General features: G+C 54.7%; 2 protein-coding genes across 15 annotated transcripts; both read right to left on the bottom strand.

The window, feature by feature from the left end:
- Positions 1-525: 525 nt before the first annotated feature.
- Positions 526-8840, bottom strand: ZNF446 (zinc finger protein 446). 5 transcript variants are annotated; one of them, XM_036100051.2, is made up of 7 exons: positions 6485-8840; positions 4828-5208; positions 4549-4750; positions 4182-4276; positions 2500-2584; positions 2184-2276; positions 526-2042 (listed from the first exon to the last, which is right to left on the bottom strand). In XM_036100051.2, exons 1-7 carry the CDS (start codon positions 6521-6523, stop codon positions 1516-1518), a joined length of 1422 nt encoding a protein of 473 aa, XP_035955944.1. In that variant the 5' UTR covers positions 6524-8840; the 3' UTR covers positions 526-1515. The 5 variants fall into 5 exon arrangements, with proteins under 5 accessions (XP_035955944.1, XP_035955942.1, XP_077919041.1 ...); XM_036100049.2 differs by having other exon boundaries at positions 4828-8840; XM_078062915.1 differs by having other exon boundaries at positions 526-1927; positions 4828-8840.
- A 121-nt stretch (positions 8841-8961) lies between these two features.
- Positions 8962-14754, bottom strand: ZNF324 (zinc finger protein 324). 10 transcript variants are annotated; one of them, XM_078062904.1, is made up of 7 exons: positions 14314-14753; positions 13945-14188; positions 13255-13314; positions 12678-12804; positions 12225-12341; positions 11975-12091; positions 8962-11709 (listed from the first exon to the last, which is right to left on the bottom strand). In XM_078062904.1, exons 4-7 carry the CDS (start codon positions 12796-12798, stop codon positions 10256-10258), a joined length of 1809 nt encoding a protein of 602 aa, XP_077919030.1. In that variant the 5' UTR covers positions 12799-12804; positions 13255-13314; positions 13945-14188; positions 14314-14753; the 3' UTR covers positions 8962-10255. The 10 variants fall into 10 exon arrangements, with proteins under 10 accessions (XP_077919030.1, XP_077919031.1, XP_077919032.1 ...); XM_078062905.1 differs by having other exon boundaries at positions 13255-13336; positions 14028-14188; XM_078062906.1 differs by having other exon boundaries at positions 14028-14188.
- Positions 14755-23913: the final 9159 nt, after the last annotated feature.

The raw sequence follows: 23913 nt of genomic DNA, 5'->3' as shown, positions 1-23913 counted from the left end.
CATTTCAACTTTTTTTTTTTAAAAAGATTTTATTTATTTATTTTATTTGAGACAGAGAAAGAGAGAGGGAGAGAGAGCAAGAGCAGGTGGGAGGGGCAGAGGGAGAGGGAGAAGCAGACTCCCCACTGAGCGTGGAGCCCGATGTGGGGCTTGATCCCAGGACCCTGGGATCGTGACCTGAGCTGAAGGCAGACGCTTAACCGGCTGAGCCACCCAGGCGTCCCTAAAAAATATTTTCTGTTGGAGAACTGCTTGGTGTTGTGGGGGGAGGGGAAGACTTGGAATTGGCTCAAGGAATCCAGTGTTGTTTTAAGGCAAAAAGAAAACAAAAGTCCCATGCTCTCTAGATGCAACAATCCTACTTTGGGAGACTTAGTCTAAGGGAAATAGGCAGAGTCCCACCCCAAGTGTATGCCTGGGAGTGTGCATCACTGGTGATGCACTGGGTACCACGGGGGTGAACAATGAACTATCTGGGCTTGGTAGGAAATGACGCCGCTGGACAGAAAATGGAATTTTTACCCAGGCATTAAAATACATTTTTAATAACAGGGAAATGAGTGAGAAGAGCATGATATATACAGTAGCTCCCCAAGAAGATTTATAAAACGCCCCTACGTGTGACTCCTGGAATAGTCACTGGCATGAGACAGTGGAACTCGGGGTCATTTCCCTTACCTTTGCTCTCTTGTATATTTCAAATTTGTCTAAGTGATCACAGACTACTTTTAAATCACATGGCCCCAGTGACATCCGTTTGTGGGCCCTTCCTCAGAGGCCACCCTCCTTGTTCATCCATACTTGCAAAGGAAGTCCCCTTAGTGTCCACTCAAGCTGGGACTCAAGAGCTCAAAGGCCAAAGAGACCAAGGAATGACATGGTGACCGAGGAACAAAGGAGGCCAGGTGGCCAGGACTGCTGGCCCTTCTTGTGGGTCCAGCCGCCAGGCAGGAGTGGCACTGCTGATATTCTGACCAGCAGAAAGCAGAGATCAGAATTCTTATGCAGAAACTTCCCATTATAAAAGTGGAATTTTTAAAAAATCTCAAATGTGGAGGGTCATTAGTTTTCCATCTGCCTGCAAACAGAAGCAAAGCATGCTCTCCTGAGCTTTCAGCACCTTCCACACCAAGACATCAGGCCCAGAAGCTTCAGGAAGGGTGGAAAGGGGCAGTTTCTGAGCACCCACCTGGGGCCACGAAGGTCCCATCCCAGGGGTAGGGAGAGTCCTTGGCCTGTCAGCTTGCACCAGGTCGCAGCTGGGGATCTCAGAGCTGGGACGTCACCAGGCTTAGGCAGTGGGTTCGAAGCCAGGCCCCACCAGGCAGCTTCTTTTACTTACACCCAGGTGGCTGTTTTGGGGAGACTGAAATGGGGCAGGGGACCCTCCTGGGAACTCTGATTCACAGACAGAGGCTGAGCAGCCCCGGGTAGGCGGGAACCAGAGCCCCGGGAACCGTGTCCAGGCCCTGGAGGCTCCAAAGCCCCCAAGATGAGGCCGCCTTCTCGAGCCACTCATGGGGCTTCGGCCCGGTGGCTCTTCCTGTGGATGACCAGCTGGGACTTCCAGTCGAAGCCACGGCCGCAGTCTCCACAGAAGTGGCGCCGCTGGCCCGCGTGGCTCTTGCGGTGGATGACCAGCTGCGACTTCCAGCTGAAGCTGCGCCCACACTCCTCACATGCGTAGCTCCGGGGCCCTGGGAGCACGCGCCGCGGGTGCCGGGCTGTGCCTGGCTCCCGGGAACCCTGTGGCAGCTTCTGAGCACCCCCGATGGCCAGTACCGGGGCCCGTGTGCCCTGTCCATCTGCGTGCGTCCGGTGGTGGATGACAAAGACTGATTTCCAGTCAAAGCCTCGGCCACACAGCTCACAGGTGTAAGGCTTCCTCCGCGGGGCACCAGGCTCCAGCTCTGCTCCCAGCGTTGCTCTGGCAGACACAGAGGCCCCAGACGGGCCCTCCCAGGTGACAGACCCCGGGCCCCGGGGTGGCTGGGCGTCTGGGCAGTGGGGCGGACCCTCGCAGTGGCTCTCACTCTCATCTCCTGGGGGAAGGAGAGGTGGCAGTCCCAGGTAGCCCAGTGCCCTTCACATTGGCCCACCCTCTCCCGCCAGGTGTGTGGGGGCGGACAAGCTCCCACCCCACCAGAGAACAGGTGGCTCAGGTCGCACGGAGAAGCACTCACCTGGGTGGAGGCTTCTTCGACCCTCTGTCCCTGTACGCACGGCCCCTGGCCCCGACTCAGCCCGTGCCTCCGGCGGGGGGGCTGGTATCCCTGCTGGGGTGAGGGACAGTCAGGCAGCAGTCCTGGCATGGGGGTGGGTGAGGGGCTCTTACATACTAGGGGCAGGGTGGGGGCCCTGGTAGGTGACACGGTGCCCCCAGGTAACGAGCGGGACCTCGGGTGAGCACTGGGAGACGTGCACAGGGAAGGGCCGGGCAGTGAGCCCTACAGCCGGTGGCATGCAGACCCCAAAGGAGAGGTCATGGCTGGTCCTCACCCAGGGAGACCACCGTGCCATACTTCTCCAGCATCGCGTCCCAGTACAGTTCCTTCTGTGACGGGTCCAGTAGCCCCCATTCCTCCTGTGGGGATATGGCCCATCACCCTTGGTGCCTGTCCACCCCCCATTCTCCGCCCCGCCCTGCAGTGCCCTACCCTGCCCGTCTCCCCTAGTCACAACCTTACTAATTACTTGAGGGAGCAGGCAGATTACCTAAGGCTCTTTTGCTCGATAAGGATGAAGATGAAAAGGGTGTGTGAAAGTTGGGAAACAGGGCAGAGAGGAGCTGTCTTCCAGCTCACTGGGGGGATGCTGTTAGCACCTGTCCCCCTCAGAAGCCCCACTCCATAGTCTAGCCAGACACACTGGAGCTGAGAACCCCTTGATGGGTTCTGGGGGAAGCCTAGGTGGGGGCCCGATATGATTGTCCCCACCTCCTTGCCTTGAACAGTGTGCTGCATTGACAGCAAAAGGCCTGGGGACCCAAGGGGATCCAGCCACCTCTCCCCAAGCCTCTGGTTACAAAAGTAACAGAGATCCTCCTTGGGGGAGCTGCTGAAGGCCGTCAGCATTCCTAGATGTGGGGACCTAGCTGCGGGGAGGTTGAGGGCAGGAGGACTCACATTAGGAGGTGCAGCCAAGCATCCCAGGGTTCAGATGATGTGTGTGGGTGGGGCGGTGGGCTGGCTCCTGCCTGTTGCCAGAGGGTGAGCTCTGGTGGTCGAAGCAGGACCCTTGTGGACTTTACCAGGGGATCCACTCCCTGTCCCTGGCTTCTGCTCTCCTTGCCTCCCAAAATCCCATCATCTGGGGCTTTGCTGGGGTGGGAAAAATCATCCTGACAGACAAACCACTGGAGGTCCAGGCACAGGGAGGAGACAGCCACATGAAGTTACACCTGGAATGCTGTTGGCTGGAGATCAGGCGGCTTCGGAGGGTGTGGCCTGCCCACCCAGCTGTTTCCCACTGTGCCATCAGACCGTGGAGAGAGCCTGGAGGAATTTTTAGCCTCCAAGCACATCTCAACCAGCTCTTCCACCGGGAACGCTCCCCAGTGGAGTGGCTTAGGAGAAAAACTGCTGGGAGAGGACAGGAGCCCTGCTGTCCACACTCAGGAACCAAGCACTCCAGGTAGCAGGGGCCTCAGTGGAGCTTCCATGCCTCGCTGGCCACAATCCAGGGCTGGTTGGCCTTTGAGGAAAGCCCCAGGAAAGAGGAGGCTGCAGGTTATGGCCTAGCTATCTCCATTCTGATCTCTGGGGGGCTAGGGAGGCCAGACTGCTGTGTGGTGCTCACGCTTTCTTGCCAAGGTTCATCATCTTGACCCCTCCCCACGTGCACATGAGGGTTCAAATCCCCAAGTACCAGTTTAAGACTGCTGGGTGCTTCAAAATCCCCAATTTCTCTGTAAATGAGGAAGCCAACGCCTACCAGTTCCAGTCACTCCAAACCAGATCCCATGGCCTGAGGCCCAAATTTTCCCCCATTTTAGAGAGACCACCAGCCTGTCCCTGTCCTGCAGGACCTGCACGAGGGGCCCTGATACCAACTCCATTTCCAGGCAGCAAAGAGCACAAGAGCTACTAGCCAAGAGGCCTGAAAACCTGACAGAGCAGAGTGGCCACCAAGGACACACCCCTTTTACTGGGTGCCTGCACCTCCCTCCTGGGGCTGCTTACCTGAATCCTGGGTGGGTGGAAGGACGTGGAGGCTGGTTCCCGGTGTCCAGGGTGCCCCTCGCGGGACTGGGCTGGATTTGGGGGGTTGGAAGGTGCTAGGAAATGAGGCAGATGAGGGTCAGGGGCCGCTCCTGTGAGCCATGGCAGGTGAGCTGGTGTTGGTGCTGCAGCCCTGGCCGTCCTCCGCCAGGAGGCAGGAGGCTACTGTGTGTGCCAGTCACACGGCAGGCAGCCCACCAGTGCTTTCCTCCTGCCTCCTGGGGGCCCAGCTCTGCAGTCTGCAGTCCTTCCTGAGTCCCCATCCCATCTGGGGACGTTCACATTCCCTCCGGGAGCCCCCCAGACCTTGTGTGGCTCCCACTCTCACCCATCTCCTGCCCATCAGCATCTGGCTCCTCCTTCACACTGCAGCTAAGCTGGGCAGACTTCTCCATGTGGGTGTCCTGTGAGGCCTCCCCAGAGGTCGCCCTGAGGAGCTCCACTGTCCCTGAAGGGTGGGAGCTCCCCAAGGACTCCTCTGTCTTCTGTGCTGCCGGGAGCACCACTTGCTTCAGGATATGGGCTGTGATCTGAAGGGAAGAGGAAAGTCACAGGGGCTCTACTTTGGCTCCTGACCCTTCAAGAAGTCAACGTTGGCCACACTCACCCAGCCCAGCAGCTGCCCAGGGTCATGCTGCAGGCCCTCGACCAGGGCTACAGCCTCCTCAGGGCTGCCTGGCTGCTGGCCCCGCACCCAGGCCTGGATCTCCGGAGGCAGCGTGCCCAGGAACTGCTCCAGCACCAGCAGCTCCAGCATCTGCTCCTTGGAGTGCGCCTCGGGCCGCAGCCACTGGCAGCACAGCTCCCGGAGCCGGGCCAGGGCCTCCCGGGGACCCGCCACCTCCTGGTAGCAGAAGCCCCGGAAGCGCAGGCGTGCTGCCTCAGGCTCCTCCAGGATAGCCATGGGGTCCACAGAGGGCAGGCGTGGGGGGCCCAGTGGGGATGGCATTGTTGTACTGGGTGTCTTCTTGTAGCCAACAAGAGGGACCTGCAGGAAAGGAAGGGTCAGGGTGCGCGCTAAGAGGCCATGGCCAGAGTAGAGCAGACAGGCCCAGCCCAGGGGGCGGAGGCTGGTTGAGGGAGGACCCTGGCCCAGGGATGCATGAGGCTGGGAACGCTTCCTGGAGGGGTCACAGGAGCTGGCCGCTGACAGGAACTGAAGGCCGAAGGAAGCCTTGTGGATGAATGCTTTGGAGGCAAATTGTCCAGCGGAGCTTCCAGGAAACTGCAGGGGGTGATGAAGAGGTAGGCAAAAGGAGTCATCGCAGGCCTCCAGGGTCTGACTCATGAGCCAGGGAAAGTGACAGGCAGGAGGCCGAGGGACAGGCAGCCAGGGACTGGGTGAGGCCATCACCCCTGGTGAGCGGGGGCAGTGAAGGTGGGAAGAGGCAGCAGTAGGATACGGGGCCATGCTGGGCTATGGTGGGGTGCGGGCCCCATGATCTCCAGGACATCGGGACATGTTGACTCAAGTGGGCACCCGGGGACCCGGCTACAAGTATGAGGCACGTCTGTGCCACGGGTCGAGGCAGGGACTGTGGACGCGCTCGCTGACCACAGCGAACTGTGACTGACTCACACCGCCCGAACCAAGCGTGTGAAAAGCAAAACGAAACACAACAAAACTACGAGTTGCGGACACCGTGGCCCGACCGTCAAGAGGGTCTGGAATGAAACAAGGCCACCTGGGGGGCCCGTCAGAGCGGCTAGACCCGGCCTGAGCCCCCGGAGTCCGTCTCCCAAAAGGGAGGGGCAAGAGCAGCTCTCGCCAGAGGAAAGGGAACGCCGCGCTGGGTGGGAGGAAGGGCCGGGCTGAGGCTAGGAGGTGGAGCGCGCAGGGCACGTCGGGAGGTAGGCGGACACTCCGGAGTGCGGGAGCGCCGAGCGGCCGGGTTCCCGAGGAAGGAAAGAGCCGCGCGCCCCGCCCAGCCGAGCCCGCGCTCACCTCCGCCGCGGCGGGGGCGCCAGGAAGCCCCTCCGGGTAAGGGGCCCCGCCTTCCCGCCCCCCCGCGTTGCCATGGCGACTGCGCCCTGGCCAATCACGCGCCTGCTCGGCAGGACCCGCCCCCTCCCTTCGGACTACGTTTCCCGTGAGACTCAGCACGCAAGGACGGGCGCGGCCTCCGCCAGCGGACGCTCATTTCCAAAGGCCTCTCACGACTGAGAAGAGCTCCGGTCCTCTTAGGGAAATCTGAAGAGTCGCAGAGTTTGGGGGCTCCCTCCCCTCACGGGCGACCGCTCTTTGCATCCGACCCTAGACTCACCAACGGCCGTGATGGACGGTATGTTAGAATCCTGCGCATGTGCACAGTGGACCCGGCGCCTATTGGCAAGTGAGGTGAGGGGGGAGGAGCGTGACCTTACGGCCATTCAGAGCCAGCACCCCACCTAGGCCCCTCCCCAGCGCTCCTCTTGAGGCTTCGTTCTAGGCGCTGAGCAGGCCCCTTGGTAACCGCTAGAGGACGTCCGCCCGCCTCCCTCTGTTTCCAAGGAAACGGCCAGAGCGTCGCCCGGTCCTCCTGGGAGGCCGGAAGTGACGGCCTGTGTAGTGTAGTTCGGCGGAGACTCGCCTCCAGGTGGTCCCAGGAGGAAGCAGGGTCCGGACCCGGAAGTCCGGCCTAATCTGTGGACTTTCTCCGCCAACCCCGGGAAGGATTCCAGCGAGCATGCTGCTGGGGTCCTTCGTTCGACCTCTGCTGAGCGCCCTGCGGACATCGAGAACAAGGACCAGGGTGGGCACTCATTTACACAGGAGGAAACTGTCCCTTGATTTATATCCTCAGAGTCTCAGACATGTTTTCAGACGTCAGTACTGCGAAGTGAGGGATGAAGGTTTTTGTCCAGCTTATGGGACGCTGCTAACCTTTTACACTGGGTACCAGAACTAGTAACAGTTATCTTCAGTTTATCTCAGTAGGCAAGAATCACACTGTGGGAAGGGGTGCTTCGCTTCCAGAAATCAAGTAGCTGAACCGTGGCTCATTCAATCCTAAATTGCATATGCCTGTTTTGATTTCTTGTGATACCTACTAATACCTAGCTGCCAGCACTCAATGAAGAGCAGTGGTCTTACACACTGATTGGAAGCTCTGAGCATCTGCATGGCTGGGGCCTGTCAACTCTTCTATATGTCATCAGACTGAGCTGTTTTGTGTGTGTGCGTGTGGGAGGGGGGAGGACTTAGATCGTTTCTCTGGAACTGTATGGATTCCCCAGAAATGACTCTTCCACCATCCACTCTATGGGGAGAGCTAGTGCTCTAATAGCTTTGGTAGCTCTCCCCAAGTCATCTTTGTTTTAAGTCTCCTCTCCCAGGGGGCTATGCCTTCTGGAGTTCTGCAGTATAAGCCTGGTGGGACCTCAATCCACTTCCCCCAGTGCCAAATCAATATTTGGCTTTCTCTAAATCAGAGATAGATCCCACATCTGCATCTGCTTCCAGTTCCAGAATGCCATTGCTGTGGACCCGTTTCACCATCCTCTTTCTCGTGGGTTCATATTTTTAAACACTTTCATCTCTAGCTTCAGTGGGTTTTTGAACCAAATGAAATGCATGTGTTCACACCACCATCTTGCCCCAAAGAGCTCAAGGGCACTTTTACACTCAGCCTGTTCAGGATCAAGAGAAGGACTAGCCTGACAGGACAAGGCTCAACATGACCACAGAAGTTTAGGGGAGGGCAATGTAAGGCCCAAGAGAGGGGAAAGCAGGTGATTATGGTTACTGTTCTCATAAGACCGGAGTGTGGGCCACTGACCAATCCTAGGTACTGGGAGGGGTGGGTTTGAGAAGGGTAGAGGAAGTGAGGCATAGCAGGGGCCAAGCACACAGGTGAGAAAGAGCTCAATGAAGTGGGGAGGAGACTGGTGGGGAGATGGCATAGGACATCAGACCCAGGTCAAGGGGTCATGAGAGCTCCAGGAGCTTCAGTCCAAGATGCAGAAAAGGTTGTGTATGACTTGAGTACCCACTTGCTGTTTGACAGTTGCCTTTGCTCCTGAATCCCATGGGCTCCCAAGAGCTATCAGAGTGCGGGTTTGTCTGCATTTCACAGCTGTGCAGACTGAGAATGGCACCCTCATGATGCCATTCTAAGGGAAGGTAAGACGGGGGTGAGGCCAGAGTGTGTACCAGAGCAGAGGAGAAAGGATGAGTCCAGGAGGGTGAACAGTGGCTTGGAGACCTGTAGGGGACCAGAAGACCTGGCACAGAGGACCTGCATCTAAGGGTCTTTGGGAGTGGGTTCAGCAAGACTCCTCTCCTTGCAGGATTAGTGAGATTCCAGAATAAAAGAACTCTGGCACTGCTGGGAGGGAGTGAGAATGGGAGGGCGATAGGTCTGTGGGCGTAATGCAGGACACATAGCTGCCAAAGCTTGGGAGGTGGTGAACTAGAAGACCCATCAAACTGGAGTCAGGCTTTCTGGCCACTACTGGTGACCCCTGCCTAGAATCCCTGGCCTGGATGCACAAAGACTCATATCCAGATAGCTAAGTCCTAATTGGGGCCACCCCATGCAATCTACCCTGCCTAGATCTCCTGGGCTGACCGCACACCTCTGGCTGCCAAGGGGAGAACAGGTATCACAGAAAGTCAGTGGGCCTCAGACAGGCTACATATCTACCCTCTGGCCTCAAAGAGACATGGGTCAAAGCCAAGTCCCTGCAGCTCTGTGACAACACACACTGATGGCATGTCTGCAGTGTGCTAAGATGAAACAGGCATCAGACTGTTACCGTGCACGTTTGACAAGTTTTTATCAGGAAGCCTCTCTGGACTGTGCCATTAAACCCTTCTGAACCATGACCTGGAGGCTGGAAGGGGAGGCTGAGGCTGTGGACTTCCACAGTGCTGTGCAAGGATTTACACAATGTGCATCCATTCCAACTTCTAATTTTTGCTCTTTTTTTTTGTTCCCAAGTAAAGAGACCACTAACATCCCTGGGTGTGAGGACTGAGGTCAGGGTGGGCCCTGGTCTGCTCAGGGCCACAGGGAGAACCAAGGAGCCCCATGTGGTCTCCTCCAAACCTGTTGTTACGATCACCTCTCGTCAGGGCAGGGGGGATATAAAGGCTCCTGCAGCGGTACCTTTGGTAACAACGGGACGTGGCCAATGCTGAGGCTTGGATGAGAAACCGAATGAAAGAGCACGGCTCAAGAGCCATCATTCTTGATGTCTGTCTCCCTCTCCCCACCCCAGGGACCTCCACCTCTACTTGGCCCACCCACTGTGGGACCGCCATGTGCGGGCGGCCAGGCCTGGCATCACCCAGCTCTCACACTGGCAGACCCGAGCACAGCTGCCAGAGCCTGGGGGCAGACTGGTGAGCTGTCTGGATGCTGGGCTTGTGGCCTGGATTCGAGTCCTGGCTCTGCTGTGTACAACTCACATCCCCTCTCTCTGCCTCCGTTTCCTCATCTGAGAAGTGGGGATAGCAGTCACAGCAGCCGCCTCACAGGGCTGGCAACTGGCACACGTTGGCCCTTAGCAAGATCCTGCCTGTCAGAATCCCTCTGTAGGCCCGAATCTCTCTCCCTCTCTCGTCTGTTCTTTTCCCCAGAGGTGGAAGCTAAGACAGAGCCCAAGGTCAACACCAGACCCCCACATGACCTCCTACCCACTAGGTCCGCTCCCAGGAGGCCTCGGAGGAAGTGAGGTCTTGGAAGAATATCCTGAGGGTCGGCCTGGCGGCCAGTTTGTGCATGGACAGGGGAAACTCCTAGGACTGCCTCCCCAGCATTCCAGCAGTCCCCCTCCTCACCTGAGCACCCACAGTCATCACAGGCACGAAACGGCACTCTATTGCCAAGTCTCTGCCCTGCCAAAGTCCCAGCATCCAAATGGGGGGAATATCCCCCTGCTATTTCTGCAGCCTGACCACTTAGGGTTGGAGTGAGCCGTGGCTGAAATGGCAAACATCGTCACCGTGTGCAGATGGAACGACAGTGCACACACGGGTCCTTCTCCAAAGCGTGGATATGCAGGGAACGCGGGTGTTTTACGACAAGCCAGGGAAGGTTGGAGCTGTGACCTCAGGCTTCAGCAGGCTTCGAAACTGCGGCTGGACCTGAGGCAGGAGTGGACCCCGCTTCCCTCCCCAGTGAGCCCTCTGATGACACCACCGAAGAAGGCCTGGCCTGGGGGGTCAGGCCTGCCCCACGCCGGGGTCTGCGCACAGGTTTCTCTCCCGTGTGGATCCTCTGGTGGTGGAAGAGGGCCGGGCGCTCGCGGAAGGCGCGGCCACAATGTGCGCACACGAAGGGCTTCTCACCCGTGTGGATGCGTCGGTGGCTGAGCAACACCGCGCCCTTGGCAAAAGCCTTCCCGCAGTCCCCGCAGCGGAAGGGCCGCTCGCCCGTGTGCAGCAGCTGATGCTGCGTGAGGTTAGAGCTGTGGCTGAAGGCGCGGCCACACTGTGCGCAGGCGAAGGGCTTCTCGCCTGTGTGCACACGCTGGTGCTTGAAGAGTGAGGAACCCTGGCTGAAGGCGGCACCACAAAGGGCACAAGTATAAGGCTTCTCACCCGTGTGGGTGCGCTCATGCTGAATGAGGTGTGAGTTGCGGCAGAAACGGCGGCCACACTGGGCACACGCGTAGGGCCGCCCGCCTGCATGGATCTTGCGGTGCTGGCTGAGGTTGGAGCCGTGGCTGAAGGCCTTGCCACACTCACTGCAGCGGAAGGACTTCTCGGCTGTGTGGATGCGCTGGTGCCTCACCAGCGAGGAGCTGTGCCGGAAGGCCTTGCCACAGGCCGGGCACGCGTAGGGCGTCTCCCCGCTGTGGATGCGCTGGTGCTGCGTCAGGTGCGACGTCTGGCTGAAGGCCTTGCCGCACTGTGCGCACTCATACGGCCGCTCTCCGGTGTGCGTGCGCAGGTGCTTGAGCAGGTCCGAGCTCTTCACGAACACTTTGTTGCACGCCCTGCATTCGAAGGGCTTCTCCCCGGGAAGGAGGCCAGGGCCTGTGTGGAGGGCCTTGCCCAGCTGATCCCAGTTTGGGGGCTCCTGGCCAGCAGGGAGTCCATGAGGCTTGTGGCTAGCTGGACTCTTTCCTCCTTCCCCAGAGGTGAGACCAGACTCAAATTCTGGAATTTTGGGGAAAGCGCTTCCAGGCGCCTCCCGCCCATATGGCTTCTGGCCCCCACATGCCCTTAGCTGCTTGCCTGGCATGGGGTGGGTCACAAAGGCCTTCTCCCCCCTAGGTGGGTTGTCCTCGGCCATCCTCAGTGGGGAGGTCAGCCGCAGACTGACACTGGCCTCCCCACTGCCAGGACCTAGCAGGAGCCGTTCCCAGTAGATTACAGACACCCCTGTGGGTTTTTTCTCCTGAGAGGGGGAGGTGCCCCGCCAGCCGTCCAGGCTTCTCCCACGCTCACAGATGCCAGCGAAGGGGACCCTCGGAGGTGCTGGAGGGGAGCCATCATGGAAGGCCCCTGGCGGTTCTGCTTCTCCTGGAACAACCCTGTCGTATGCCAGATGACGGGAACCTGAAGGCACAGAAATGGTAGACCCTGGGTCATGCTGGCCGAGAGGGGATGGCCGGGGCAGGCCTAGTGGTCAGACAAAGGGGATGCCAAGGACTGGGTGTGCGAGCTGGGGAGAAAAGCAGCAGCCAGACCGGTGTATGTCATTCACTTCTGTCTCGGGGGACTCCTCCAGCCTGCTTTTGCTCCTCACACGGATGGCTACCTGCCGCTATAGGCTTTACTCACGAACTCTGTTTCCCCGCTGCCTCTCCCCTAGCATGGTCACCTCCATGAAAGCAGGACCAGGAGCGTCCTGGTAAAGGCTGTGCCCCGGTGCCTGGAATGGGGTCCCACGGGAGCTCCCCCTTGGTGGGCAAGCCAAGGCCAGAGCCTCCAGGAGGCGCTGATGATAGAAGGAGAACGGGAAGGAGTCAGGTGGGAGGCAGGAGATGACAGTGTCCGGGAAGGCAGGGAAAGGGGGACAGAAGCCTGGCCACTGGTGGGCCCAAGCTCACACCCTCTGAGTCCCCTCTCACCAGGGCTGGGCTTCCTGTGAGCAGTCCTGGCTGGTGTTGCAACTGTCCCACTGAGAACCCAGGGCTCCTCGCCACGCTCAAGCTGGACGACTACCCGGGGTCGTGAGGCAGAGAGGCCTGTGAGAAAAGACAAGCAAGTGAGGGGCCAGGCCCAGCCCAACAGAGGGCAGGAGTCAGGACTTTATGGGACGTAGATGGAGTCATCCGCGCACCCAAGAAGACCACACCACAGGGCAGGACTCACAGGAAAAGTGCAATGGTCCCTGTGAGGAATCCCTGTGAGGAGAACCGTGTTGGCAGCAGCAGATGAAAGGGGCCCAGGCTGAACACAGAGGTGCCATGGCGGCCCAGGGACACTCAGCCCGCTGGTGTGAGGCTGCTCATAGGCCAACAGGAGATATGGGCTCGGTGCTGGCAACAGCTGAGCTTCCCGCGGAAAACCCAGGGCCTTACCCAGCGAGGCCACAAGTGCGAAGTTCTCCAGCATCACGTGGCAGTACAAGGCCCTCTGGGCTGTGTCCAGGAGCTCCCACTCCTCGTGGGAGAAGTACACGGCCACATCCTCAAAGGCCATCAGGCCCTACAACAGCGGACAGGGGAAGATGGACACGATCTAAGCTATGGCTCTACGACCCAGGACCCACCTCCCTGTCCCAAAGGCTACCCTTCTCCATGTCCCTCAGAGGCTTACCTTCCTCCCCCTCACCCCCTCCTCCCCCAGGCTCTGCAACTCTGCAGACGAAACTTCCCTCTTCTCCCCTACACCCTACCTGTCCAGGGCACAGATGCCTGCTTGGCCTCCCCACTGGCCACTCACACCAGGCAGCCAGAGCAAGCTCACGGCCTTCAGATGGCTGCCACCCCAAGGGCAGGCCCAGGTGCCCACTCGTGCTCCAGCCTTTGCACAAACTGACCCTCCCCAGACATGCCCTTAACTGTTCCTGTAACGAGCAGTTGTACACAAGTCCCAGCTATGGACCCGCCAGGACCTGCCCAGGCCTGGAGGGACGCCCCCTTCTGCTGAACTTGCCTGACATCCCAAGGCTGCTCCTCCAGCATGAAGGACTGGCTGGCTGATCCCCTCCAGTCACTACAGGAGGGGGCCCAAGGATCTGGTGAGCACACAGGAAGCCAGTTTCCTCCTCCCTCCATAACCACGCCCACCCCACCCCACCCCACCCCCATTTCCCTGGCCAAAACCTTGCCTTAGGCCACTTGACTTCCTCCCAGAGCCCCAGGGGCTACCAGCCTGTCTTCACATCCCTGGAGTGCTACCCATCCCTGGCTGAGTCCGTAAGATTCCTTCCTCCTAAATGTGATTCCCAGGCCCTGCTGGCTCAGAGTATCAGGGCTGTGTCCTTGGACATCTGCAATTCCAGGTCCACGTGATACCTCCACTCCGGGACAGCACAGATTCCCTGATCTTACTCTGAAGCCTGCTTTCCCTTCAAATTCCGCAGTTCTGTTCTTCTGGGTGCTCAGGACAAAAAACTTGGGACTGTGCTCCACTCGGGCCACCCGCTCCCACGCCGCACCTGAGACATCAGATCTCTCCAGAATCCAACCACTTTCCCCATCTCCGCTGGCCCAGTCCCAGTGTGCCGCAGGTGCCGTCTTCGGCCACCCGGGCTGTGGCAGGGCCGGCCCCTGCACACGGCCACCCCCGCCCTGCGTCATTTCTCCGCCAAGCAAACCGTGGGATACTTTTAAAAACCCTAACTTAAAGCACGTCCAGTCTCTGTTCGAATCCTCCCACGGCTCCCGACACAACTCCTCAGCCTGCCATTTCTCTCCCGTGCTCACGTCCGGAAGCTCGGTTCCCGAAGCACCTAGGCTCCGTCTCCCCTCCCAGCTTTTGCACGTGCGGGACCCTCCGCCTGGAACTTCCTTCTACACCTCACTCCCTTGGCTGCCCGAAGCGGGGATCTCACACGCGCACGCTCCACTGGCCTGAACACCGGGGCCTGGAACGAACCGAGAGGGGAGACAAGACGTTCGGGTAAAGTGCCTCCCTGAGCCGAGACTCGGGTCCCTCCCGGAGGGATCTAGGTGGCTGGCGGGGGAGGGGGTCTTACGCTTCCTCTCTCACCTGCGCCGGGTCCGTCAGCGCCGCGGTCGCCATCAGAACCTGTACCTGGGGACGCGCAGAAAGCGACGGATACGCGGACGTCCCGGCTCCGGGCCTCAGTCTCTCCGTCCGACTAGCGCACAGACGCCCAGGACGCCGTCTCCCCTGCCGCCCGGGGGTCGGAGAGCACGTGACGCGGGGCACCGCCCCACAGCCCGCAGGGCGGCCCAGGCTACACCCGGAGAAACCGAGGCTCGGGGGGCGCGACCGTCGCCCGCGACCACGGCGTACGCTAGCGGCCCTCCGCTCGCGCCCTCGTCGCGGCCCTCGCCTCGGGTCTCCAAGGCTCCTGGAAGGCCGACCCGGACCCGCCGCGCTCCAGTCCCCAACACCCGTGCGGCCCCACGCCCCGCAGCAAAGTGACAGTCCCGGACGCCGGAAGTCCAGCCCCCGCAAGCCCTCATTGGCCCAATGCGCGCCGCGGACGCACGCGCGGCGCCTTCTGGGAAGCGTAGTTCCCGCCCGCTCTGCGGCCGGGTGGGCGGAGCCCTTTCCGACGTCCGTGGCAACGGCCAGGCGGCTCCGCGCAGCGCGCTGGGAAATGGAGTCCCGCGGGCGCGCCCCCGCTTTCGTGGGCCTGTGCGCCTGAGGTGGTGAGTCGCCTGGCTGGGCGTCCTGCGCTCGGGGTCCTGGGACCCCGGCCTGCACCCAAGCGGCCCCGAGGCTCAACGCTGGGCTCGCAGAAGCGGAAACCGCTGACGTCCCTGGAGGCGACCCCAGCCTGGGGCTTTAAGGACAAAGCCCAGTGGGAGGGGCGGGCTCAGACGGGTGTCGCTTCGGGAGCGAGCCCGGGAATGCCGACCCCAGCTCCACCTCTGGAGGCCTGTGCTCGGGTTTGGCCTCTCTGTGGCCTGTGAAGGGCTGACATCAGTTTTGCAGCCCCTACACCAAGAGGTGCAGGCCCCCAGCCTCAAGTTCTCTTGAGTCTGAATTGTTCTCTGAGACGTCCCTAAACCACCTGTTTTCCTTGCTAAAGCCGACCGCGCACAATGTACTTTCCCAGATTGGCTTGTCTTGGGTCGTCTGGGTGTTGCTGGCCCATCACGGTATCGACTCCTTCGTCCTTTTTCCCTGGGACAACCTGAGTGTCTGTCACACATAAAAGCCAAAGGAAAGGCAGTCTCAATGCACTCGGACGACCGCTGGCAGAGAATAAGAGTTTCCCTCCGTTGCCCCACGGTGACGGTTTCTGGTTTTTCAGGGTCCTTAATCTTCATACATAGGTGGTACAATAATGTTACCCAGTGCATGTTACCCACTGTTTTAAGGAAATATGGAATTAATTGTGTCAAGTTCGTTCATTCTTTCTGCCTGCCTTCCTCCCTTCCTCCCTCCTTATACATGCACCTATCTCAGCCATAACTGTCCTTAGAATGTGAATCCTCGAGATGCACGAGAGCACATCAATTTTGGAATATTCGTGTGTAAATATTGCTCACTTTGAAAGAAATTAAGAAAATCTAACATTAAACTTGTGATTTAATCAAAAGCTTAGAGACATTAATATTTCAAGCACTGAATGTTTGGAGACAGTTAATTTCTTTTTTTTTTTTTAAAGATTTTATTTATTTGAGAGAGAGAGAGATAGCAAGAGCAGGAACACAAGCAGGGGGAGTGGGAGAGGGAGAAGCAGGCTTCCCGCTGGGCAGGGAGCCCCATGCGGGGCTCGATCCCAGGACCCTGGGATCATGACCCGAGCCGAAGGCAGACACTTAAACGACTGAGCCACCCAGGCGCCCCGAGACACTTAATTTCTTAAAAACTTCTTATTTTAAAATTATCCCTATAATGTGTAATTAGACTAGAGGGATCTTGATTGCCTAATATTTAGAGAAAGGCTAATTGTTTGATAAATTCATAATTTAATGAATTGGAAATGAAATAAAAATGGCAACTTCCTCTGTACACAAAATAGCTCCATACCGCTGGCTGTGATCGCCCCCGAACAAGATTGCACTGCGGGGTGGGGCGTCATGGGGACTTGTGTGGGGTACGTGGTTGGACCCTAACCAACCTTTTGGACCTCTGTGAACCCTGTGTTCATCTGTAAAACAGATAGTAGTAAACACCTGCATTGTGCTGAATTGTGCTGAGCTCCGATCCCTTCCTTGGCTGGGCTGAGCCTACTGATGAGCCCATTGAAGGCACTCTTCATTACTACTAGTGTTTTTTCTTTCTAGCCTTAATTTTTTTTATCTTTCCTTAGATTTTCCATCTCTCTGCTTACATTATCCATCTATTTCTGCATTTTGTCTACTTCTTCCACTAGAGCCCTTAACATCTTTCTTAATCATGGTTATTTTACATCCTGTCTGATAGTTCCAATCTCTGTGTCATATGTGATCATTGTGTCATATGATTATCACTGTGACGATTGCTTTGTGTGTCCTCAGACTGTGTTTTTTCTTGCCTTTTGACATGCCTTGTCATTTGCTGTTGAAAGCCAGACATATGTTTGGTAACAGGAACTAAGGTAAACAGGAGGTTTGTGGGAGGTTTATGATAATATGGATAGGAGTAGGGCTGTACTTAATGTTTGCTGTAGCTATGGATGCTAGGGGCTTCAAATTCCTCTGGTGCCCTAGTTTTTGTCTCTTCTCTAGACTTTGTGCTCTGGTAAGTATTCTTCTTTTTTTTTTTTTTTTTTTTAAAGATTTTATTTATTTATTCGACAGAGAGAGACACAGCGAGAGAGGGAACACAAGCAGGGGGAGTGGGAGAGGGAGAAGCAGGCTTCCCGCTGAGCAGAGAGCCCGATGCGGGGCTCGATCCCAGGACCCTGGGATCATGACCTGAGCCGAAGGCAGACGCTTAACGACTGAGCCACCCAGGCGCCCCTGGTAAGTATTCTTCTTCAGAGACAGTCCATGTCTTGCATCTCCTTTAGCTGTAACCCACTGTTGTTACCCTGGAACTCCACTGATGTGGTGTAAAGGGTGAGAGGGAGAGGAGCATACTAAATCTTCCAATGAAATCTCAGTCTTTAGTGGAACTATGTCTCAGAAGCACATCTCCACTGCTGCAGTTTCCTTTGTTTCCTGACCCCAACTGCCTGCCCTGGCTACAGCATTCTCAATGTATTCCGGAGAAGGCCTAGCCCCTGTTGACTATGACCTCTCTCACTTAGGTGAGAGAAGGCTAGAGGGACCTGGAATGGGAGCAATGTCCTTCACCCAGCTGGAAATGGCTCTAGCAGCTTTACTCCTACTAGTATATGTCTTTGTAGGGAAAAGGCTCTGGGTATATTTCATAATGGTAATCTTTCTGGTCATATGACACCTCTTCTTCCTCTGCTCCATGCTAACAACTGAAAAACAGAGAAATGCCAGTTAACTGAGTGCAAATTGGACACAGCCAGGATGGAGTCCATGGAGTCACTGCCAAGGGGACAGGAATTAGGTTCACTGAGTGCCTCGATAGCCTAGACTGGGGGACCCTGTGCAGTGTGAGTACAAAGTGACATGGTAGGTCTCTTGCTCACTTATCTGTTTGGTAGATTCGGTGCAGCCTTAGCCTCTGGTGACAGGGGAACGCCACGCTGGGTCGCAGGTCTTGGCACTGGTTATACCTGGACTGCAACCCCTTAGAAAAAAACAAATGGCTGTCATCAAATAGCATGTTAACAAGACATTTCAAAGGCATGTGACCGAGTTAGGGCACATTAAGGGGAGTCTGGTATTGGAGGACCTGAGAGAAAGAGATGAGAGATGAGGGGAAAGGGTGAGAGATGAGGCCACAGAAGTTGGGCTGGGAATCAGGAGAGAAAAGGAGAATGGAAGGACATTCTGGAGTGTCCAGTGTTTAAAAAGACACAACAAACCCAAATGGAGTAATTTGCCCCCATCAAGACAGCAAACCAAGACACAATTGAACCAAAGTGCCTAAGTAATATAATATGTATAAGTTCCTTAATGTATATGCAAGCTCCCTGTCCCCATACCCTAATACACTGAATAAAAGTTTCGTAGGGCCTGGGTGGCTCAATCGGTTAAGCGTCTGACTCCTGATCTCGGCTCAGGTCATGATCTCAGGGTTGTGGGACTGAGTCCTGCATCAGGCTCCATGCTCAGCAGGGAGTCCACTTATCCCCCCCCCTCTCTCTCTGCTCCTCCCCTCACTCCTGCGCGCTCTCTCTCAAATTAAAAAAAAAAAAAAAAAAGAAGCTACGTGTACTAACCCCACTGGGAGACAGTGCTTTGAGAGCCATCTCCCTGGTTCCTTACTTGCTAGGAACATGTAATTAAAAGTTCTTTAACACTTCCTTGGGTTGTGTTCAATTTAATGCGCCCCAAGCCATGAACCCCCTCCACTTTGACAAGGGAGCATACTTGTGTACAATCAAACAGTGCAGGTGGGATCTTTGTGAAATGCAGGCAAGCCTCTTATCAGGGGATACGTTCTTACAGGCCTCACCATCCACAGCTAGGGAGATGCACGAATTATTCCCTCCCAACTCTGTGAGAGAAAGGTCTACACTGTTTCAAATTGGCAGCATCAAATGAGATGTTAGTAATTCTTCTGTATCTGGTGTTTCCAACCCACATGCTTCAAACTTGCATAAAATATTGCACATGTCCAGCTGGATGCAGAATGCAACATGGAGGCGCACACCTGGGTGCCTCAGTCAGTTAAGTATCTGACTTCAGCTCAGGTCATGATCTCGGGGGTCCTAGGATCAAGCCCCATGTTGGGCTCCCTTTCCCACTCTTCCTCTCTCTCAAATAAATAAATAAAATCTTTTTTAAAAATGCAACATGGAGGAAGAGGAGTCAGAGCTTAGGCCCAAGGTAGGTCAAGCTGACCTGAGTTTGCAGCTGGGTTCCTCTGACTAACCTGTGTGATCTTGGGCCCCGAGGTCCCCTGTCTGTGATTTAAGTTTCTTCACATCTACAGTACTGGACTCAGAATGCATAGTGTGGGGTTTTTGGGAGTATCAACATTCAGCTCCTGGCCCAGGCTGCCTTGCATTAATGTTGGGCACCTCTGTGACTTGTGGAAAACCCCACACCTGTCTTGGGCCACACCCCTAACAGTGTTACAGCCCTCCATACCTGGGAGTCAGAAAGTGCCTCTAGCCACCAGCATCCTCTCACACTCCATCCTAGCTCAGAGGGTTCATTCTTGACTGCTGCGGGAACCAGAACCTCACTTGCTCCTGCCCTACCTTTCATCTCTCAGGGCAGCTGGTTGTGTATTTCTTGGCTTGAAATTGTCAGGCAGTATTGGAATTTTCCTTCTGGTCACCAAGGATCCTACATTTAGATTCAGAGGGAGGTATAACCCACTGGCACTGTGCTAGTTCCTGCTGAGTACACTGAGGGACTTGAACGCATTTTCCTTCCGCAGGAGGAATTTATAATCACATTACTTCATCTTAGCAAAATAGAATAATGAGAAAGATTTTGCCTTGACGGAATATTGAATTTTGTAGTTCTGCGTAGACTGGTGCAGCTAGCCTCTTAAGCTGTGGCATACCCTCACTGTCTTATGAGGTTCAGTGTCTGCCTATCCTACAACTCAGCAATTCTTTTAGGGATTTATCCACAGGAAATGAAAGCACGTGACCACAAAATCCTGGTACATGAGGGGCACCTGGCTGGCTCAGTTAGCAGAGCATGTGAATCTTCAACTTGAGGTCACATTGGGTATAGAGATCACTTAAAAATAAAATCTTTTAAAAAATCTCTAAAAAATCCTGGTACATAATGTTCATAGCATCTTTATTCATAATAGCTAAGGCTGGAAACAGCTCTGATGGGTAACAACTGGTGAGTGGAATAAACATGTAGTATTTCCTACAATGAGGTACTACTCAGTAATAAATAATGGTATATGTTATAACATTGATGAATCTCCCAAAATTCTGGTGAGTGAAAGACCACACAAAACAGTCCATATGGTATAAATTATTCCATTTATATAATGTGCTAGAAAAGACAAAACTAACCTATGATGGCAGAAAGCAAGTCCTCAGTAGTTGTCTGACACATGGGTTGGAGGTGACTGAGTGGGAAGTAGCCCAAAGTGAACTGTAGATGTGATGAGAATGTTCAATATTTTAAGTGTGGCCATTTCATAGGTGTATACATTTGTAAAACTCACTTACACATTTCAAAGAGCATTTTGGGGCATTGGGCTGGCTTAGTCGGAAGAGCATCTGAATCTTGATCTCCAGGTCATGAGTTTGAGCCACATGTTGGGTGTAGAGATTACTTAAAAAAATTAGGAGCATTTGGGGCGCCTGGGTGGCTCAATCCATTAAGCATCCAACTCTTGATTTCAGTTCAGGTCATGAACTCAAGGTTGTGAGATCCAGCCGTGCATCTGGCTCTGTGCTCAGCAGGGAGTCTGCTGAAGATTCTTCTTCTCCCTCTGCCCATCTATATTGTATGGATGGAGGTTTCTATGATTTGTCCTGCATAACCCACCACCCTGACTTGCACAAACGCAGGCAGGCTAAAGAATGTTGTTTGTGAGACTTGTGCTGCATGAGTAACCTCGGGAGTCTGGGTAGTTGACATTAGCTGGCCTCCAGGTCAGAACTGGCCTTTCCGACCTGGACACTAAGAGCTATAAATTTTGCCTTGTATCTCCTCTGGCTCCGGGCTGGGCTGGCCCCCCAGAATGGAAGCTGGGAAGAGAGACAAGTATATGGCCCAGGCTCCCTGAAGATGTAAAGACATGATAACATAGAAATGCAGCCCACTTCAAACTGCACATAGGCAAACACATGTTTAACTTTAGACCCCATCATTTGCCCTGTAAATATGGCCGATTGGGATGGTCAGTTGAAAGTCTCACCTGAGGGGAGGACGCTCCGCTTAGGCCTCTCAATCGGAACTCCGGCATGGCTGTCTCCACGGGGCTTCCCCAGCTAATGAGGTTGGATGTTGTAAGTACCCAATTTGATGTAATTTGTCTTGTTCTACTTTACTGCTTACTATTGCCCTCATCTATGTGCAGATTTCCCTTCTTTCTGTTTCAATTAGATTTTTATAATATCAATAAAGTGCTTTCCCCCTTTGAAATTGGGAGTATGGCTGCTGTGGACCTTGTTTAGCACATCCTCCCCTCGCTCTCTCAAATAATAAATCTTTTTAAAAAAATTAAAAATTAGAATTTTATTGTATGTAAATTAACAATATTGACATAAATGATGCCAGCATTTATAAAATCAGGAGATTCTACATAAAAACCCATACCTCTGTCTTTTCTTGAACATCTGAATACAGAGCGACTGTGTGTTGATCCATTTCTCTCTTTCTCTATACATTGGGAGGGCCAGTCCTACCTCAGTACCAGGTAGAGCTGGAAAGCAACGGTGGCTACTAGTGCTAGGTCCATGCTCTCAGGCCAGAGTTACTGCCCTTGTGATGGCCACTGAGCAGAAGACTGAGGGAGGCAATGGGAATTTCAGTTATTTCCTCTTTCCTTCTTTCCCTCCCTCCCTCCTCACTCTCCTTTTTTTTCCTTCCTTCCTTTTTTCTTTCCCTTTTTCTTTCTCTTTCCTTCCTTCCTCCTTTTTCTTTCTTCCTTCCTTTTTCTTTCTTTTCTTTCTCTTTTTCCTCTTCTCTTTTCTTTCATAAAGTACACTCTATGTCCAACATGAGGCCTGAACTCACGATCCCAGTACCAAGAGTCACATGCTCTACTGACTGAGCCAGCCAGGTAACCCAGTTCTTTCCTCTTTATACACACAGGTCTACAGGTCCTGGAAGCTCTGCACACCCCATGCAGCACGACCATAGACAATGGAGCAGGTGAGTCCCTTTATTTTTTTAAAAAGATTTTATTTATTTATTTGACAGAGAGAGACAGCAAGAGAGGGAACACAAGCAAGGGGAGTGGGAGAGGGAGAAGCAGGTTTCCCACCGAAAAGGGAGCCCAATGTTGGACTCGATCCCAGGACCCCGGGGTCATGACCTGAGCTGAAGGCAGACGCTTAACCGACTGAGCCACCCAGGTGCCCCAGGTGAGTCGCTTTAAACAGACTATGTCCCCTCTAGTTTTTCAGGGACCCTCATCTCTCTGTAACTTCATGGTGCCCCCCCTTTTTAAAAAGATTATTTATTTCTTTATTTGAGAGAAAAAGAGAGAGAACACAAGCTGGGGGCACAGGGAGAGGGAGAAGCATACTCCCCACTGAGCAGGGAGTCCGATGTGGGGCTTGATCCCAGGATCATGATCTGAGCCGAAGGCAGATGCTTAACTGACTGAGCCACCCAGGCGCCCCTTCATGGTGTTTCTTTATTCACATATCTCACGCACCTGGCCCATGCAGGTCTTATATTGTGATACCTGCACATAGGGGTCCAGCCTCCCAGGGTTATGGGTCCTGGTCATGTCCCAGAAGTCAGCTTCTCCTCACTTCTGGGGAAATGAGAAATGCTCTAACAAGGAACCCACTTCTTTGTCATTTCTGACAATGGATCAACTACCCCCTTTCTCACAAAGAGCTCCAGGTTCCTAAGTCACTCTGACCTAAGGTCACAAATTTCAGCTTGTCGTGCTCTTCATATAGGAGGCCTAGGGGCAGTAATACAGTAATGTCACAACTGGGGAGGCATGCACTGCAATCCGCAGCTCCCCCCGAGGCAGATGTTACGGGGACCCCCAACAACACTTGCTCATTTTCATGCTGGCAGATCTCAATATCTCAACCTCTTCCTCATGATAAATAAAGCAATAGAGATTTTATTTTTTAAGTCATCTCTATATCCAGTGTGGAGCTTGAACTCACAACTCCAAGATCAAGAGTTACATTCTCTACTAACTGAGCCAGCCAGGCACCCGAGCAATGGAGATTTAAAATGATTTTTAAAAATAAGGCATTTATGGGACAGCTGGGTGGCTCAGTCAGTTAAGCTCTGCCTTTGGCTCAGGTCATGATCCCAGGGTCCTGGGATTGAGTCCCGCAGTGCGCTCCTTCCTCAGCAGGGACCCTGCTTCGCCCTCTGCCTGCCGTTCTCCCCTGCTTGTGCTGACAAACAAATAAATAAAATATTTTAAAAAATTAAAAATAAGGCATTTATTATCAGTCAAGAGTAGTCTGAGAAAGCTGGTTTGGGGGCGCCTGGGTGGCTCAGTCGTTAAGCGTCTGCCTTCGGCTCAGGTCATGATCCCAGGGTCCTGGGATCGAGCCCTGCATCAGGCTCCCTGCTCAGCGGGAAGCCTACTTCTCCCTCTCCCACTCCCCCTGCTTGTGTTCCCTCTCTCGCTGTTGTCTCTGTCAAATAAATAAATAAAATCTTTAAAAAAAAAAAAAAAAAAGCCTCTGACTCTTAGATCTCAGTTCAGGTTTTGATCTCAGGGTCCTAAGTTCAAGCCCCACATTGGGCTCCACACTAGGCATGGAGTCTACTAGAAAGAAAAAAGAAGAGAAGAGAAGAGAAAGAAAGGAAGAGGAAGGAAAAAGGAAAGCTTTCTTGTTTGAATGTTAACTCAGGGGAGCATGAAATTCATCACGGTATTACACACGGAGTTGACATCTATGAAGAAAGGAAACTTTCCCCAGAATCCCTCCAGAGACTCCTCAGGTCTCCTTGTCCAGAGCTGGCAGTG

The sequence above is a fragment of the Halichoerus grypus genome, chromosome 15 (genome assembly GCF_964656455.1).
Source record: "Halichoerus grypus chromosome 15, mHalGry1.hap1.1, whole genome shotgun sequence".
NCBI lineage: Eukaryota > Metazoa > Chordata > Mammalia > Carnivora > Phocidae > Halichoerus > Halichoerus grypus.
Note: the sequence above shows the minus strand (reverse complement) of the source record. Positions and strands in the feature narration are given on the sequence as shown.